The 18,236-nt window shown below is 31.3% G+C and overlaps 1 protein-coding gene across 3 annotated transcripts in view; it reads left to right on the top strand.

Moving 5' to 3' along the window:
- The window catches only part of LOC106677042 (serine/arginine repetitive matrix protein 5), a gene marked incomplete in the record, with an annotated part of 21,962 nt that extends 11,960 nt beyond the window's left edge, over positions 1-10,002 (top strand). For all 3 annotated transcript variants that reach the window (XM_067048512.1, XM_067048511.1, XM_067048513.1), the window contains 2 exon segments: positions 4,409-4,579; positions 9,431-10,002. In XM_067048512.1, the coding sequence (XP_066904613.1) occupies positions 4,409-4,579; positions 9,431-9,458 (199 nt within the window).
- Between the last annotated feature and the right edge of the window lie 8,234 nt (positions 10,003-18,236).

The raw sequence follows: 18,236 nt of genomic DNA, 5'->3' as shown, positions 1-18,236 counted from the left end.
CTGACTCTGCTAGATTGTTGCTAGACTTGAATATTGGTCATCACTAACTCCACTAGATTGTTGCTGGACTTAAATATTGGTCATCCCTGACTCTGCTTGATTTCTGTTTTGTTATTAAACAATAAAATCTAATTCATTGTGGAAACATTTAACTCTAAATCCTTCTTAATCATCTTACCACTTATAAAATAAATTAAACATTTAAATTTGTCAATTCAAAATTAAATTTTGAAATGGTTAATCTTGCCATATTATTGTTTTATTCATGTAATAATGAATAATAATTTTTTAATAGTAAAATTATTAAGCTAGAAACTTGTAATAAAATAAATTATAAATTATAAAGTAAATAATTATAGGGATTGGAGTGAGTAGCTCATTAGTAAGGCTTTATGCTACAATCTGGAACGGTACGGTATTGAATTGGCTGCAGCAGACAATTATTTGGTTTTGCTGATGCCCTGTGGGTTTGGGAAGTCTCCATGGTCCGGGGTACCATTAGTTGGGTAAAAATATGGTGGTCAAGCATGATTCTAATCAGATCACTTTGCATAACCATTGGTCTAGTAACAGACTTCCTTATTACTGCACCCATAACCCTCCCTGGGAGGGTTATGGATTTAATTTTTTTTGTTTTTATTATAGAGATGAGTTAAGCTGGCTACAATTTGTTAGAACATTGATTATATGGACTATTTATGGGCTGATTGTTTTTTATATCGATAAACCCAAAAAAATTGTTAAATATAACTAAAGAAAAAAATGAAAAGATAAAACTTACAAATTTTAGGCTTCAAACATTATAAATATGTAAATATTTTAAACTAAAACCCTCTTATCCTCACAAAAAATAAAATTATTTGATTCAAAACATGTTGTTCATGATTAGAAAATCAAATTTTTAAGATATATTTTTCTTACAAAATCTTAGTTTTATCCGTGTTGTAAATATTTTCTTTAATTATTGTTACAAACTTGATAATACTTCACTAAATTTTGATGATAAGACAGTGCTTATATCCTGCCATGTACATGATTAAGCTTTTAGGATATTATAGGTCTATGATGAAAACTTCTTGAATGTATTTGGGTATTATTCTTTGAGTTTTTAGTGAAATAAAATTTTCAATAAATTGAAGCTGTTTACTGTATTATTATAACACTTGAGTATTACTACTTCCTCATTCTATGCATATCATCAAGGCCTCATACAGTTTTAAAAAAGCAATTCCAAAGAGAATTAATGAAGGATCTATAAGAGTAATACATAATATATGCTCCTTGGTTCGCAAAGTTGTTTTAAATTTTTTCATTTTAGGATTTTCTCAGATATAATTAAATCTTTAAACTTTGGAAAGAAAAATATCTACTACTACCTTTAAGCTTTTAAAAGTAGAATGTAAAGAATGTGAATCGATTTTCACAATTGAATTGAATTTGGATTTAATGATTTTTTATGTATGTTCTAATTTTCTAGTCCATATTAAGAGCTGTTGATAAAATTAAATAGGTTAATTATGGATTTTGCTCTTTAAAAGGTTTGACAATCAGATAATGCAGACTTAGATTTAATTTTTTTGGCTTGTGTAATGAGTGCCTAAATCAAATATATCATACAATGATACTCCTGCTAATTATTTACACGTTAATTAGGCCTTGCTTTCATGCTTACCAAATAAAAATGATATCAACCTTAATTAATCAAGTTTATATAATAAACTTCCTACTTTACTTTTAAAAAAAAAATGTTTAATATTATGTTGACATTTTTTTAGTTCTGTATCTTATAGTATTTGGTATTTGCAGCTGGAAATTTTTTTGAAAGAACTGAAAAGTATCCTTTATTCGTGATGTATTACAAAATGAAGAATGATGTTAATATGATTGCTGAATGTTTTCTTGTTTTGTTTTTTTTAATTTTAATAATCTGGTTTTAATAAAATGTTGAACTTTAAACGTCTTATTTCTTCTAAATTAATTAAGTAGTAGCTAATTTAATAGTAGTACTACCAGTGACCCTGCTAATGTTCGTCCAATATCAGATGATTTTCCTTCAGCTTTTTTCTTATTTGTGTATTCGTCTTTAATAATAATACTTTATAGTATGATCAAAATTGCAAATTATTATTAAAACATAAAATTTCACTTCAGTATATTTAAATTATAATTATGATCAAGTAGATCATATTCATTATTTTTATTAACATTTAGATTTAATAGATGTATGTAGTTGGTAGATGGTGAATGAAATAATGATAATAATCCAAAATATTTGCTTCTAACTCATAACCAAGCAGTTTGACAGATTTGTAGTTGATAGGGATTTCTACCTGTAATTGATGTATCTTAATGATGCTAAACCATGTAACTTGTGAATTGTTATTATACTCTTATAATGTACAAGTTCCTTACCTTTCTAAAATGTGAACTTTTTCATTATCATTAGGGTAAGTCAAATAAAAAAAATTAAATAAAACCTATATAGTACATAAGTACAAATCTATATACGTTTCATAGATTAATAATATAAGGTAAACCGGGGTAAGTGGATCCTAAAATTTCATTAGTTCATATTCTGAGTAACCTTTATAGATTCATTCAATATTTTTACCGCTAGTTGTTGATCTTTTTTTGCCCAAGTGCTCAATTTTCAGATTTCCACCTCCCAGTCTTCCTTTCCAAAAAAAAAAAATATATATATATATATAGTCACCTTCTCCACTTGCCCCATAGATTTGGTAGACCGAATGAAAAAAAATCTTCACTGGGGGTACAAATTTTATTCTATTAACTACAATACCTTTTTTTTATTAAACAAATCCCATTTCTCCTATTGTTTTGATGCATTCTATTATTTTATTTTTATTCTCGGGACTAAGATCAGTTGTACTAATTGAAATTATAATCTTTATACAGCTTTCACATGCTTGAATTTTACTGTTTAAAACATCATAATGTCACCCACAATCTTCGACTAAATTATCTGCGACCTGGAGCTAAGTGTTTAAAGGATGTGTTTTTTTTACAGTGGTAATATTGAACCATCTGTAATAATAAAACATAAAAATATGTATGCTAATTAGCCGATTAATAGCTGCCTTTTCAATAAAATGGGGAAAGTAGAATACACTGGGGACGTGGATCATATTATATTGCGTTTATCCCATACCAGATGTATTCCACTTCCCCCAGATTGGCTTATAATTGGGAAAGTGTAACTTTACATCATTTACTATTTTAAAATATCTCAATGAAACATTTATATAACATCATGTAGTGAAAAAAAAAAACACTTGCCGTGCAAATCCCGAGAAAAAAAAAATTGCTTCTGGTGATCCTAGGGAAGACTAGAAGGATGGAGAACACACTTTGTTGAACGAGATGCAGAAGCATATATGAGGCTTCAAGCACCCTACCACCTCTTTTGTGAGCCGTTGGCTATTTTGACTTCATTTCATTGGCTGGGGAGTTATACTAGATTGTTCCAGGTAAGTATCCTGAGTTTCCCTCTTTCCTGCTGGAATGTAAAACGCAATATTCCACTTACTCTGGTTTACCTTATTTGCATATTTCTTTAACTGAATATATCGGTATCAATGTACAGGCCTTCGATAATAACAGTTATATATATATATATATATATGTTATTATTGTGAAAAGCCAAAATTATGATTATATCCAAATTTTCTGGCACTTGTTAGCATTCATTATTGAGGGGAGGCTACAGACATTGATTTTAATGAAACTTTTTTTTTTGTGATACTTATTCAAAAAATTTTAGATACCTCTCCAAGTATTTTTTCCAACATACTCTAGAAGCCAAAAAGAAATGTACTATTTAAACAATTTTTTATTTTATTGTTTTCTACCTTTACTCTATATAGATCTCAATTTTATTACATACCAATCAATTTATTTTGTGTAAAATAAGAAGAAAAAAATTTGTTAAATAAGTTTTCTGAATTTGTAAAAAAATAAAAATAAATAAATTTGGATTTATTATAAATGCAAATTCATGACTATACCATAATTTAATACGGGAATATAGTTTTTCTCTTTGTGTATTATTGAAATGTTCTATTTATATCATAAAAATATGATGTTGGTTATTATTTTTTAATTTTATTATAACAAAACAAATACATCCTAGTGGTGACTATATTAAATAAATTTACTAGTTAGGAAGTAGATTTGAAAAACAAAAATGAAATAGGTTATTTGACTTATTTCAGTGGATAATAAACTTGAATTCTCTATAAATCCACTACTAAAGCATGAATAGTTACTGGAATATTGCCTTTTCCCTTGATGTATTTATTATTGAACTATCTTTCAATTGTAAAATTATGGAAAAAAACAAAACAAATCATTTTTGGTTGTTATTAACTTCTTTTTAATTTTATTATAGAAGTCTTTCTTCCATTGGAGATTTGGGTTCTTGGGATGATGTAAGAGTTCGTTATACATATTATAAGGAACATGGTTATTTAAGAGATCTTACTCTCCAAGATTACATTAAATGGGAGCAGTGGTGGTATAAATATCAAGACTGGTTGGACAACGAAAGATATTATGATAGGTAATATTTATCAATATTACTTTTGCACTGTCCTCAAAACACCGGTTTTTATTCAAATTATTATTCTAAATTGAACTTAAATATTCACAATCAATAAGTTTTGTTTTTTTAATAACATAGGAAAATAAATTCTTTATTAAAAGAAAAGTGCTGATTTAGTATTAATATTGATTATTTGTGACTGGAGACCAGAATTTTGTGCGGCAAAAACCCAAAATGAGTATAAAACATCCAAATTCTGGAATAATCAACTTAATTGATTAATTAGAATGTTAGAAAATCAGAAAGTTAACTAAGAAATCTTAATGAGCCTTCAGTTTTCCATGTTCCCAAATCCTCTTCTTGGAGATCATAGCCATCATATTTCTAAGGTGTGTGAGAGTTAAAGTCACCTTTCACTAAACAATCATAATCGGGAATTATCATGTTATCCAATGAGAGAAATTAATCGTTAGAGCAGTAGTAATTATATATTTTTATTTGTTCTCAATTTGAATGATTAACCAATCCACAAAGCAATGCACAGTAGAGCTTCTTCAGGTAGCTGGAGAATTATTCCTAGAGGAGCAAGAAAGGATTACAAACCCTTTTGAACTGAATAAATTAAGGCTATAGGAAGGAACTGGCTAATATAAGAACTTAAGGAGGAAAGAACCCTGGGGAAGACATTTGCATCATTAAAAAAAACAAAAAAAAAACTTAAGGATTGAATTTAGACAGGAATAGCAATAAGCGATGGACCGATAGCAATAACCGATGACCAAAAAATGTATGACCTTGTAATTTAAAGGGAGGTGCTTATAAAACATACCAACAAGACTGGCGAGATTCAGATAGACCGCCAAACAAGGAAAGCTGTACAGAAGCACTATCTCAGACATTCTAAGCAGACTCAAAACAATCTTGATACCCCCCTTTACAGCATCTGATCACGACAATCCATTGGCACCTTATAAACTAAAAGCTTTCCAGGGATAGAGGGTATAATGAATGAGATAATCAGAAGTTAGGACTAAAAGAAAAAAAGAAACTCCTGTCTTTTTCAATACCAGCTGAAATGACGGCAGAGATAGAAGGCAAAATCCCTCAAATCTGGTAGGAAAGAACAATGATTCCCATTCTCAAACCTGGAAAACTAAAGAACAAGCATTCCAGCTTCAGGTCTATTACTCTCCTAAGCTCTTTTGGCAAGCTTACGGAAACATAAGTAATTAAGAGACTAATCTAGTTCTTGGAAAAGAACAAATGAATAGTTCCTTAGCAAGTAGGATTAAGAAAGTACAGATCTACAGAAGAACAGGTTGCCTAAATTACCCAGGAAATTGAGGATGGTTTCCAAAATCAGCAGCATATCCTTGCTGTTTGGATAGACATGGAAGAAGCTTTTGTTTGAGTCTGGATAGAGGGTCTAGTCCTTATAACGGCTGACATTGGAATAAAAGGAAAGACATTAACCTAGATTCACAATTTCCTGAAGTTGCAAATAGCCAGAGTGCTCTCTAGAGGGATTAAGAGCAGAATCAAACAAATTAAAAATGGAGTTCTCCTAGAGGGAGTTCTTCTCAAACTTCATTCCTCATTTTCATCAATGATGTGCTGATTGATTTCCCCAATTATGTTAGCGCCTGATGCTTTAACTATTTTAGACCAAAAAAAAGGAACTGATGATAAATGCAGAGAAAACCACCACACCGCAGAAAAGTTCACCATCTTAAGCCTATCAAGAAATATTCCTGAATCCATAAATCTAAAGTTAGGTGCAAGGTTGACTACTAAGCTATTGATAACTCACCTATTTAACTTGGAATCAACTAAGGCCCTGGATTAATAAGGAAAGGCCATTTGATAAGTGCGTCACTAAGTCAGCAAAAAGAACAAACCTTAAGAGCAAGTTATCTGGCTCAAATTGGGAAGCAGATCATATGACTTTTAAGTCTCTTCATATAGGATGTCTGGCCATACTGGAGTATGGAATAATGAGCTAGAGAGCTGAAGCCAACTCCACTTTCCAAATGGTCCCAATCAGGAACCAACGATAATCACCAGAGGTCTAAAATTTACTCTAATGAATAGAATGGAGTTTATTATGGGTCTTCTTATATTGAAGGATAGAAGAGATATACAAATACCTAATTTAAATATAAAAGCTAAATACATTCCTATTCACCCACTAAAGAATCACGTTGGACAAAGGTATGGAATCTCATTAAAAGACAAAGCCCCCTTTATGAAACTCGCTCAATAAAAGCTAAACAAAGAAATTCACCCTGAAATAAAGAAGATATTAAACGACTCCCCACCATGGTCATGTCCTTACAGATCCTCTATTGTCACATCATTCCGGATATCACAAAGAAGAGTGTCCTGAATTAATCCAAAATCAGAGCTCAAGCACTTGAATAAATAAACTCTACCTACTTAAAAAACTTGTGGACCAGAATCTTTACGTATGTTTCAGCCGAAAGTGCTATTAGGAATGGAGGTGGAGGTATCCGCATGAATTTTCTGAAAGACCATACATTACACTAAGTGATTGCCACAGGTTTCCACTCAATACATGAGTGGGATGAGTCAATACTGATGGCAACTAGGATTCTAATAGACCTTAAGAGGCCTTGGAAATAAAAGAATGTACTTTTAACAGATGCAGCTTCTGTTCTTAAGAGGCTAAAATCCAAGAGGAAAACAGGACTGATGTTGCATGCCACTAAGTTGGAACATCTCACCGATATCTTGGAATAAGTTAGCTGCAGTGGGAGAATGAACTGGCTGTTAAACTTGTGAAGGTGGGGTACAAATTACCTCAAAGCATCACTATACCTCAACTGGAGGAAGCTAAAGCCATCAATAAAGTGATTCATAAGAGACGGGATCATTAGCATCCAGACTTCAAACGCAGAGATCCTTATTACTCAATTTCAAGGAGGGAACAGGTTTTGATTTCCCGGCTTAGAACTGGACATAACCAGCTCAACTCACATCTCTACAAAAAATTTAAAATTGGCCCTACTCCCTTATATGAATGTGGAAGAGGTGAACAGACTACTGAATACATTCTCCAAACACGCGACTCATGGAGGAAAAACGGAGGTAGAGATGGCCAGAACTGACTGACTTGGTGACAAAGCTATTCGGTGACCTGGAAGATCTCAAGAAAAACTGCCAACTTTATTCTACTATTCCCGAACTTTGCCATTTGAATGGGAAGAACAAAGAAGAAGATTGATTAATTTATAGAATTAATACTTAGAAAGCCTGCCTAACCTTGTTTGAATCAAATTAAACTCTCTAAATTTATGTAAACTTTGGGTAAGAACCCTCTGGACCATAGGATGAGTTGCCTGGAAATGGGCCCCTATAATTTCGAAGTGGTAAGAAGTTTTACTCACCTTGGCACTATTATCAACGAGAACCAGAATGAAGAAGAAGAAGTTAAAAGCAGAATTGCTGCTGGAAATAGAGCTTATTTCTTCATTGTAAGGCTAATTAAAAGCAGACTTGTTAGTTGTACCAAGTTCACCCTGTACAAAACGTTGATAAGGCCAGTCGTCACATATGGTGGAGAAACTTGGACCCTAAGCAATAAAAGCATTAATCTGCTAAATGTGAGGCGGGATCTGCGACAACTTAGGATCCCAGTTACCCTTACAGAAGATAGAGAAAGATGGTTGGCAGCCGTTGAACAGGCCAAGGGCAGCGTATGGTGCCTGTTATGCCAGTAAAAGAAGAAGAAGAAGAAATTAATGTAAACACTTAAAAAAAACTAAATTACACTGATTAAAAAAACTTAAAATTTTGTTTATAATTGAATAGCTATGAGGAAGCTAATTATATTAAATGATTTTATATTCCTATTATGAAGGCTGGAATTTAATTTTTCAGCTTCTTAAAACTACCTCAATTTTAAGTTTTAGAAAAAATATGCAAAGTGCTTCTTAGAAAAGAGTATTTAAAAATATTCTTCCAAGTAAAATTCCCTTTTTAATGTACCCAAACATTTCACATAGCATGTTCTTCCGCTTTGCTTTTCAATTGTATATTTACATACGAATATAATTAACCAAAAAACTAACAAGTAATAAGTCAATGCAAAAAAAATGTCAATGCAAATTTTGATTAAAAATGTATAGATATGTTCATATTGATCAGAACAATAGATTTTTTGTTTAATTTTCAAGTCAGGGGAATCAGTTAAAAATAACAACACTGAACCTTATTTATTTGTAAGAATTTTATTCTAGAGGACTTTTTCATAGTTACTCAAAGTAATTGGTTAATAATATTCCAAGAATATTTAGCTCTTTTGATTGTTTGTTTGTTTTGTTTTTTAGGTTTAAATCGATTCTTCATATTGTAAATCAATTCATTTTCATACCTCAAATTTGTCAATTCTAAACTACAAATTAAATAAGGAAAAAAAATAATAAAACAAATAAATATTGGCACAAATAGCCCTATGTGTGTATAATAAGAGAAATTTAGTTCAAGCATTAAATGTTATGAATGAAATGAAAAAATAAAAATTTAGCCCAAAAAGAGTAAATCGTGCTATTTTGTGCAATATAAAATTAGTATTATTCGAATGGATTTCTCATTATTACAATTTCTGTCAAGGTTTGGTGGAATTTGAAGCTAGGGAACAAAAGATGCTATTGCACAAAAATCTGGTCTCTATTCATATACGACAAAATGTTGGCTTGCTATGTCTATCAGTATCTATTGTTAATAAAAATGATTGTGATAAAAAAATTTTAAAAACTTCATGTTCTCAAATTCAATATTATTGAATCTTATTTATTTTAATTATTATTACAAATGTTGTTATATTAATGTAGAAAACTTTTTTTAAAGGTACAATCCCTATAGGCGGCGCCTTTGATCCTCAGCAGCTTCTAAATTAATTTAATTTATTTTGACTGACAAGACTTCATGAATTAAGGAGCAATTCTAGAATATAAGTAATTTTAAAGGTTTATAACTTCTAAAATATTTCATTTTAAGAAATATTTGTAATTTTATGAATATGATTATACGCCTGCCAATAAATAAATTGATATTTAAGAATAATTCTACAAATAAATAACAATTGATTTTTTTTTTTTTTTTTTTATATAGTTTCTTGTTTTTTAAGAAGTGATTTTTTTCTTAGTTAAATATTTATATAGTTTTAATTTATATGTTATAATTATGAAATGTGTATTTAATGGCCATAGTTTGTTAATTGCTGAAGAATATCTTCGCAATTTTAGGAGGTTAGAATACTACGAGAGTCAAGGAGTTAAAAGTTAATTATTTCATAAATATTAATTAAAAAAAATAATTGAAACTCCATTATTATAAACTTGCTGAAAGCTGTTTAATTAATTAATTAAAAATTCACTTTTTTTTCTCTTCCTTTCTTTTTTTTTACTTATAATCCAAAAGCTAAACTAAGAGATTTAATAGTTTTTATGAGTTTTCAAATTAAATGTCTGATGAATTACTTAAAATAATTCATAATAAATAAACAAGTTATCTGCTTTTAACCTCCTTTTGAGTAATAGTAACAAGATAAGATCGTTAATACAGTTCCTATGAATGGTACTTTTGTGTTAGTATTACGAGAGCACTAGTTTAATTGCTATTAAAATTCAGAATTATTTTTGTCTTAGATTATCATTTTAAATAATTTCTTATCAATGTATACCATTCTGACTGGAATATTTTTAGTATCTATACTCTGTTTACATTCAATATGTAAATGCTCTATGGTAGTATAAAATTGAGTTTTATTTATAAGTTAACAAATGATAAGACAAAAAAAAATTAGAATCTCTATATTCTCATTTTGGGTGAGTAACCTGCAGTATTGTTTATGCCATTTTTATGTATATCTAGTGTTCAATGTATTTTTTTTCTTTCTAAAAAAAGGCACATTTTGGAAAATATTTATTTTATTTTTTAGGCACTTTGTTTATTGTTGTATGCATCTGTCATTTGTTATTCAATAAATTCTTTATTTTTAACCACATAAAACTTTATTATATTAAACAGACCACTAGAGATGATTTTTAAACTTTAGCATTTATGCTTCATTACCTTTGACCCTGTTCCTCATTTTAAAATTTTTAGATCCTCATTATACTCAACACCTTGACAGTTTTTATTTTATTGTTTCTTTTTTCATAATGGCCTATTATATGCCATGTAATGAAGTTGCTTAGAATATTAATTCAGTTAATCCTGAAAATCTCAATAAGCTCAGTGGATTGATTGCCTCATATTGCTAAGGGTTCAATATGCCAAAAATCACGGAACTCATATTCATGAATCTATTGCATCAGCAGATGTTTCATGTTTCAACCTCTGTACAACAGAATCTACATATGGATAACTCTGTCAGGTAAAGGTTGAACATATGTTAGATGCCTGATCTGTATATGTTCCTGTAACTTTAGTTATTATGACTGTCTATTTGAAGTAACAAAGCATTTATTGAGTTCTTGAAACAGTTTGAAGTGTAGAGTTAATTCTGGTAGAGATGGATCAGTGACGTAGTTGCTAGGAAAGAACACTGATTAATTCCATGCTACTATTTTATGCATTAAAATTCTGTTACTTATCCTAAGAAAAATTATCTTTATATGTTTTCGCAAGTCAAAAATTTTTTTCACATCATACAATTCTGTGAGACAAGTTGAGTTCAAGTGGTATCGATGTTACATCAGTGAGTTGGCACTAAACTAACATGAAATTAATACTAACTAATAGAGCACAGGGATGATAGGCTAGGGTCCATCTCGCTCAAATAAACGGGAAAGATAGACCAGGTATTAACAGAAGAGATGGACCAGGTATTTCTTTCAGGTGATATTTAAATCTAATTTTATTATTTAAGACGTGCAAGAAGACAATTACATATTAGATAACTGGGATAAAAACGAATTCATAGGTTTATTAGAGAATACAATGAAGGAAAAAAAAAAAGATCAAATTCTGTGACCTGTTCTTGTTGGTAGCATAAACATTGTTCCGAGGTATAAACAACTGTGCTTATTGGAATAATTATATCGACTGAGTTTTTCTACCAAAATATTTATTTTATAGAGTAGATTAACACTTTGACCGTTGGGCCTCCTCCTCGAAACCACTTAAAAGCATGATTTTTTTATGGTTTCTATTAATTTAAATACAGTATATAATGTATAAAATATAATACTTAACCAAATAGGGTTTAAATATTAGTGAACATGTAAAAAATGTTGGAAGTATGTAATATAAAATAATATATTAGTAAATAAATTTATATTCTACAAAAAATAAATTTGATAATAGAAAAATTTTAAAGAGTTTAAAAACCCGTTAAGGTGACGGAACCCTGAACCATTGATCTAGGTTGATGCTAGGACTAAACAGGGTTTGGAGCAATCCAATATATAAGGGAGGTGCTAGAGCTCTTCTCACCACTCTGAAAGCAACCTAGAAAAGTGACCACTCTTAACTACATATTGTCTTCCTAGGTGATCCCAAGCTACTGTGGCTTGAGGACCCTGTTGTCAAAGTGTTGAAGGTATAAAAATACAAAAAATTAAATAAATGTTGAAAATTGCTAATTAAACTTGCCTAAGAACTAGTTTAAATTTCAGAAGCAAGCTTCCTACAGCAAGTTCGGAAATCTGGTGGAAGGTAAGTTTTAAAAAAAAAAAATCTTAATTTTGTTTTGTTTTGCAATGAATTTTTTAGCGCCAACCTCCTGAAATGATCTCATGGTTACTTTTATAAATGAGAAGAAAAAACTCCACTTATAATGAGTTGATGAACTTCTAAATTGAATAAACTGAAGACGAGAGATTAACACCTTCCTACCGTGCTGTAATTTCGTAACTTAAAAACTGTGAAGTCGCCCAAAACTAATAAAATATTCTTTGTTGTCAATAATATTTTAAACATAAAGGTTTTTTTTAATTGTAGGTAGATCGTTTAGGTGTTGTCAAAAAATGTACATAAAATAGCAGAAAAAAATATTTATTAGTTACCTAGGTTACTAAAGGTTTCATCAAGGGTAAATGAGAACAACATAGAAGCATTGTAAAGTATAATAAACTTACAAGAATATAAATAGAAAATTATATAAAAAATAAATGAATAGAATAATAATCAATAATTAGTACTGTTAGATTTGAAAATGAATCACTGGAGCAGTAATTAGTGAAATAATTATAGATAGAAGTAGTAACAAATATGGTAAAATTAAGAGAAAGAAAGTATGAGGAGTAAACACGATGCAATAACACATTAAGGGGATTTATAAATAAAGGAATAATGTAGATGCTAATCTAAATCCTAGTAGATAGAGAATGAGGTGTAAGAGGAAAAAATATAGTGAGAGTATAATGGCTTTGGAGTAATGGATAATTTGTGTGTAGCAAGGAATGAAACATGCCTGTTTTTTTGATCCATGATGTGTCAAAGTGTCGCTATCTACTGTTTTATTTATAAACCAAATAATACCAATTTTCAACAATTTACTTCCTAAAATTTGTATTTTTATTTTTTCTGTTTTTTTTCTTAGTAGGTATATATGTCCTATTTTCTGCTTCACAACCCATATTCTTTTTGTCCAGGTCCCAATTATAGTCATCTGCATTTAATCTTGGGTATTCTTCATCTTCTTCGGTGTAAAAATCTTCAATAAAAAATGTCTTCATCTTTGAAACAAAGTTCTGGGTCACCAGTTCAGTAAAGTCTTTAATTCTTGTAGCCTTTAAGCAGGTTTCTCTTTCTGATTCTTCTTTTTGTCTTGGCACTTCTTAACTTTTCCTTCATTTGATGTTTGATGTTGACCAGCTGTCACTTGTTTTTTTATTTCAGGAGCTTTGTTTTCAGACGTGTTCTCTCCTGAGCTTCCTTTCTGGGAAAGAATGACTTTATTCCCCTTTTCAATTAACTTGGTCACAGATAATGGATCATCAGATAATTTTGGAATCAAAACATTCTGAAAGTTAGGGTTGCTTTTATCACCTTTTAATTTAACCTTGATGGATTTCATTGGTACTCCTTCCATCTTTCTTAGTTTCTTTGGCTCCTTCCTCCACCAGATACTTATTATACCTGCTAGTTGCACATAAGGTAAATTCTTTAGCCAAAGATTTTCTTAATTAGTAATTAATTAATTCCAGTATGTCCAAAGATTTTCTTGTTTGAGGGTTTTGTGTATCCGAGGTTCCATTTCTCCTGTGTCGCCAAATGTTAAAATAATAGTAGAGAGTACCTGTTTGTTTTTTCTTTTCCAAGCTGCATCTGCTTCAGTCGGCGGATCTTTTTCTATAATTTCTTCGTATAAGTCTTTCCCTTCTAAGTACGCTTCAATTTTCATCGACCAGATCCCGTAATTTTCTGCAGCAAGTCTTTCGTTGTTGAATAATGTGGCATCCATGTCCTTTGTGTCTTCATTTCGGCGGTTAGTCTCAAATAAAATCACATCTTACGTATCCGTTATTATAGTAAATTACACTCGTCACACCACGCTCAGCTACCAATTTGTTGTTGAATTTAGAGAAGGGTTTTATAAAGAAAGACAAAGAGTGTATGTTTCCACTAATAAACGCCTGGAGACTGACCCACAGGACAAAGAAACATACCTTTTTCTTTGTTCCCTGCAATGTCATAGTGTCCACATCTACTGTTTTATTTAAAAAAACTAAGTAATGAAACCAATTTTCTGCAACAGTTTTTATGGTTGGGAACTTCAAAAAAATCAAAGGAATGGTTGAGGGTCAAGGTAGTGTAGAGGCAGACGAGTCACGGGAGTTGATTGCTAGTTTGTGTTGGAAAATATAGGATTTCAGGTTAGATAAGGTATCCAGATCTACCGAAGAGTTCAGGGTATGAGGTGATGTGAAGGTGGCATGAGGTTCAATGGTGGTCCAGTTTTTTTTTCTACAATATGACTATAGTATTCACTACTATATCCAAAAATTCTTAATAATAGAATAATTATCCTTCTATATTCCAGACAATTTTATCAATCTCTTTGATGAAGAAAGTGTTTTATACTTGCTGTGGGAAACTACCTTGTTCCTGACATTTCTAACATAATCTTTCACGGGCGGAAGGTAAGTGGTGGTCGCTATGGACCATTGAGAAGGGCTCAACCACCCAATATCGCTGAACCGGAGAAAGAAGAATCTGAGGCAGACTGAGACCAGGAAGGAGAGGAGGAAGCCAGAGGTCTCCCACCCCCCTGAAATATATAAAAACAAAGAAAAATAAAATAAACTGTTGATTTTTAGTAGCAATAATAGGTATAAGCCCAGCACACTACCCCACAGCTGTCTCACTCCTTACTAGGTTGGGGGAAAAATCTCTTGTTGTTGAATGGGATACCACAATGTGCAGTTGAAGTACTGAACATCGATTTGCCTTTGAAATTGAGACATTATCCATCAAAATAAATATTCAGACTCCTTGCTTGGCAATTTTATGTTTGGCCATGGGATGACTGACATAGTAAAGTTAGTTAATAGTGTTATGTCCTTGAGAAATCCTGTCTGAGTTGCTTCAATAAAATCTTATGCCTGAACTACTGTTGTAGGCGATCTACAATAATTTTTCCGTCACTTTGCAAAAAGCATTTGTCAACTTTTCTGCATCATTGGGTTATTTCCCTTTTCTCAGTGTAGCAGCAATTCCGCATTTTTTTTCATTGATGTGGCACATATTTTTTCCAAGTCAAATTGATGGCGACCAAAATATTTTTCTTAAAAGCATCGCCAATGTGAATTAGAAGCTCAGGAAAAATGTCAATTTCTACCGATTTATTTTCTTAAGTTAGCAAGAGAGCACTTAAGCGTTAGTTACCATAGTGCCATATAGTTGCTAAATTCTCTTATCCAACACGAGGTTTCTTGGCCGATGTTTTGATGACATATTTATTAATATCTATAGAGTTATTATTTTTTTGTGTCTCCAATCGAGTAAATTATAAGGAACGTGTGGAAGGTTTATTTGGATTGGCTGGTACAAGTCGGCCTGAATTTGCGGCCGATTCGTCGGGTTTTGGTTTTTTTGGCATTATTCAAAGAGCGCTTGTGCTGCATCCACACGTTCAGTTTGGAATGTTTTATAACTGCGAAAAGATGAATATTTGTGTTATATGTGAACCTTAATTAGTAAAAGAATTTACCAAACCTTTGGATTTAATAATTAACTCTTGTTTAAGATTTTATATTTTAAAATTCTATCAATTCGTTGTAAATATATTGTTTCAAATCTTGTGAATTAACTTGAGCAGTTTTGGTTTAACATAAAAATAAAAATATATATATTTATGAAGACTTATCTCTAGTTATTAAATTAAAAAGTTTCTGATAAAAATTCTAGAACAAGGTTCAATTCATAGGTTATGTAGTACTATTTCTATGAATATTTATCATATACAACCTATGGTACTTTGTGGATATTAACGTTTGCTTTTATTTCGTTTCTTTTTACAATGAAAATAGAGTAAATCGAATGTAATAGCCGAAAAAATTCAAAAGAACAAAACACGCGTATGGAGACTTGTGTTGCTTCCATTATTTATCGAGCATTTGCTCAAGTCTTGGATTTGCGGCAACTAGCTAACTGTAGATCCAGCATAACACTACCTTTAATTTAAAATACATTGATGAATTGTGAATGATTTATATATATAGCAACAAATACATACATAAATTAATAAAGGTTATTAATCAGAGAAAATATTAGAGATTAAACATAAACAAAAATAATTACCAAAACACATTACAATAAATAATTCATCTTTGTTTTGTCAACTCCAAGACACCTTTAAAAATTTTTGAATTGGTTACGACCAAGTGGCTTCGTCAGGATATCAGCCTTTTGATTATTTGCAGAGACATAAAGTACATTTATATATATATATATATCACAACAATATTATACTTTACATCCCATGTCTTCATCAATTTTCATCTCACTTTGGCAGTCAGTGAAAGATGGATTGGTTGTCTTCGAAAACTGTTATTGTTTCATGTACTTCAATTTTAAGACCTAAAAGTAGTTTTTCAACCCATCACAGTTTCATCCAAGACACATTCTCAGCCTCCATTCAGGACTAAACAACTGCTGATTGTTTTCTTGTTCCCCACAGTACAGTATTACCAAATACTTCAATAAGTTATGTAGATTTCTTATCTTCAAAATTTGGCCAGCAAACTCCGTATCTCTAAATCTATGGTTCCTTAGGAATTACATATAGCTGCTTCATGTATGCTTGCTCTTTAATCGTTCCATGCAGAAAAGGGTTCCTTACATCTAAATGCTCTGCCAGTCAGTCATATTCTGTAATTATTGGCCAAAGAATTCTTACGGTAATTAGCCTTGCTATATAGGTACACATGTTTCTATATAATCAAAACTTTTCCTGACCATAACCTTTAATGACTAATTTGGTCTTCTGCTTATATTCCATTTGCTGCTCGGTGCTTTCTTACTAGATGATAAGCTTTCCTCTAGTGCAGCAAAAACTGAAACAATATTTTTGACAAGATCAGTGAATTGCACTTTACAGTCACATAGATATGCTTCCTTTTCCTATTTGCATGTCTCAATCCACGTTCAGTTGTTTTTTTTTCTGTTTCACAGTTTCTAAGTCCAACTCTTCCCTTTAACTTGTGTATTCTTATGAAATAAAATTTTCATTAAACTTGTAGCGATCCCGCAACTATTTGCTGGGCACCGCTCTCGCTACTGCTATGACCGTTATGAACTTGTCTTCCTTCCTGCAATGACCTACAGTTAGTTCCTGTAGGACTTACCATCCCCTTCACGGCCGTAAGCTATTACCCTACGGAGTGAAGTTTCCATCCTGCGAGTATTTACGGTGAGCACCCGTAATACTCATCTCTCAGTCTATCTAACCTGTATGAACCCACATTGTTGAGGCCTTCTGGTATAGAGTACTTCATATCTTCAATTGGAGTCAGAACTAATTAATTATGTAGAGCCACTTCGACAATTGGAGACCCCGATATGATCAACAGCTCAATGTGATCTCAGGCCCGACGCGATAAGGCCGTCGTGAAGAAGCTCAATGTAATCTCAAACAAGTCATAGTTCATTCAGCCCTATTCGATCTCAAGCAGTCGTAATGAATTCTGACTCGATCTCTAGTACGATAACAAGAGGATGCAGCCGAATCCATTCCAGTTCAACTTCCATCAGACGTGTATCAAGGATTATACGTACGAGGAAGGCCAGACCTAAATACACAGTATCTAGTGAATATATTAAATGTCCTCGCTACAGTTTATTGATTAGATCCTCTTTATTAGCGCTTAACCAAAACCAAATTGTTTCTTTCGTTTCAGGCGATGCTCTTCCTGCGATATAACAATGATATTTGGAAATCAAATACTTTATTGTTCTTAGTAATAAATTTGACGACCGATAGGTTTATGCCTTGATAAGCAATTTTCATTTAGTTATAAATCATTTTCCAACAATGTTTGAAGATGCTACTTTACTTAATCCATTAGAATATTCTTGAACGTAGCAGAATTAACATCATTGTAGTATTTCCTTTATAATAGAGTAATGTATTGACAACCTTTAGGAACAGATTGATATCCCATCTTTTTTCAATATATCGATACTGGGATATTTAATAAACCGA

Source organism: Halyomorpha halys, unplaced genomic scaffold, assembly GCF_000696795.3.
Source record: "Halyomorpha halys isolate HHAL.00 unplaced genomic scaffold, Hhal_1.1 Scaffold7.1, whole genome shotgun sequence".
Taxonomy (NCBI): domain Eukaryota; kingdom Metazoa; phylum Arthropoda; class Insecta; order Hemiptera; family Pentatomidae; genus Halyomorpha; species Halyomorpha halys.
The sequence above is the reverse complement of the archived record's forward strand: the minus strand, read 5'-3'. Positions and strand labels throughout refer to the sequence as shown.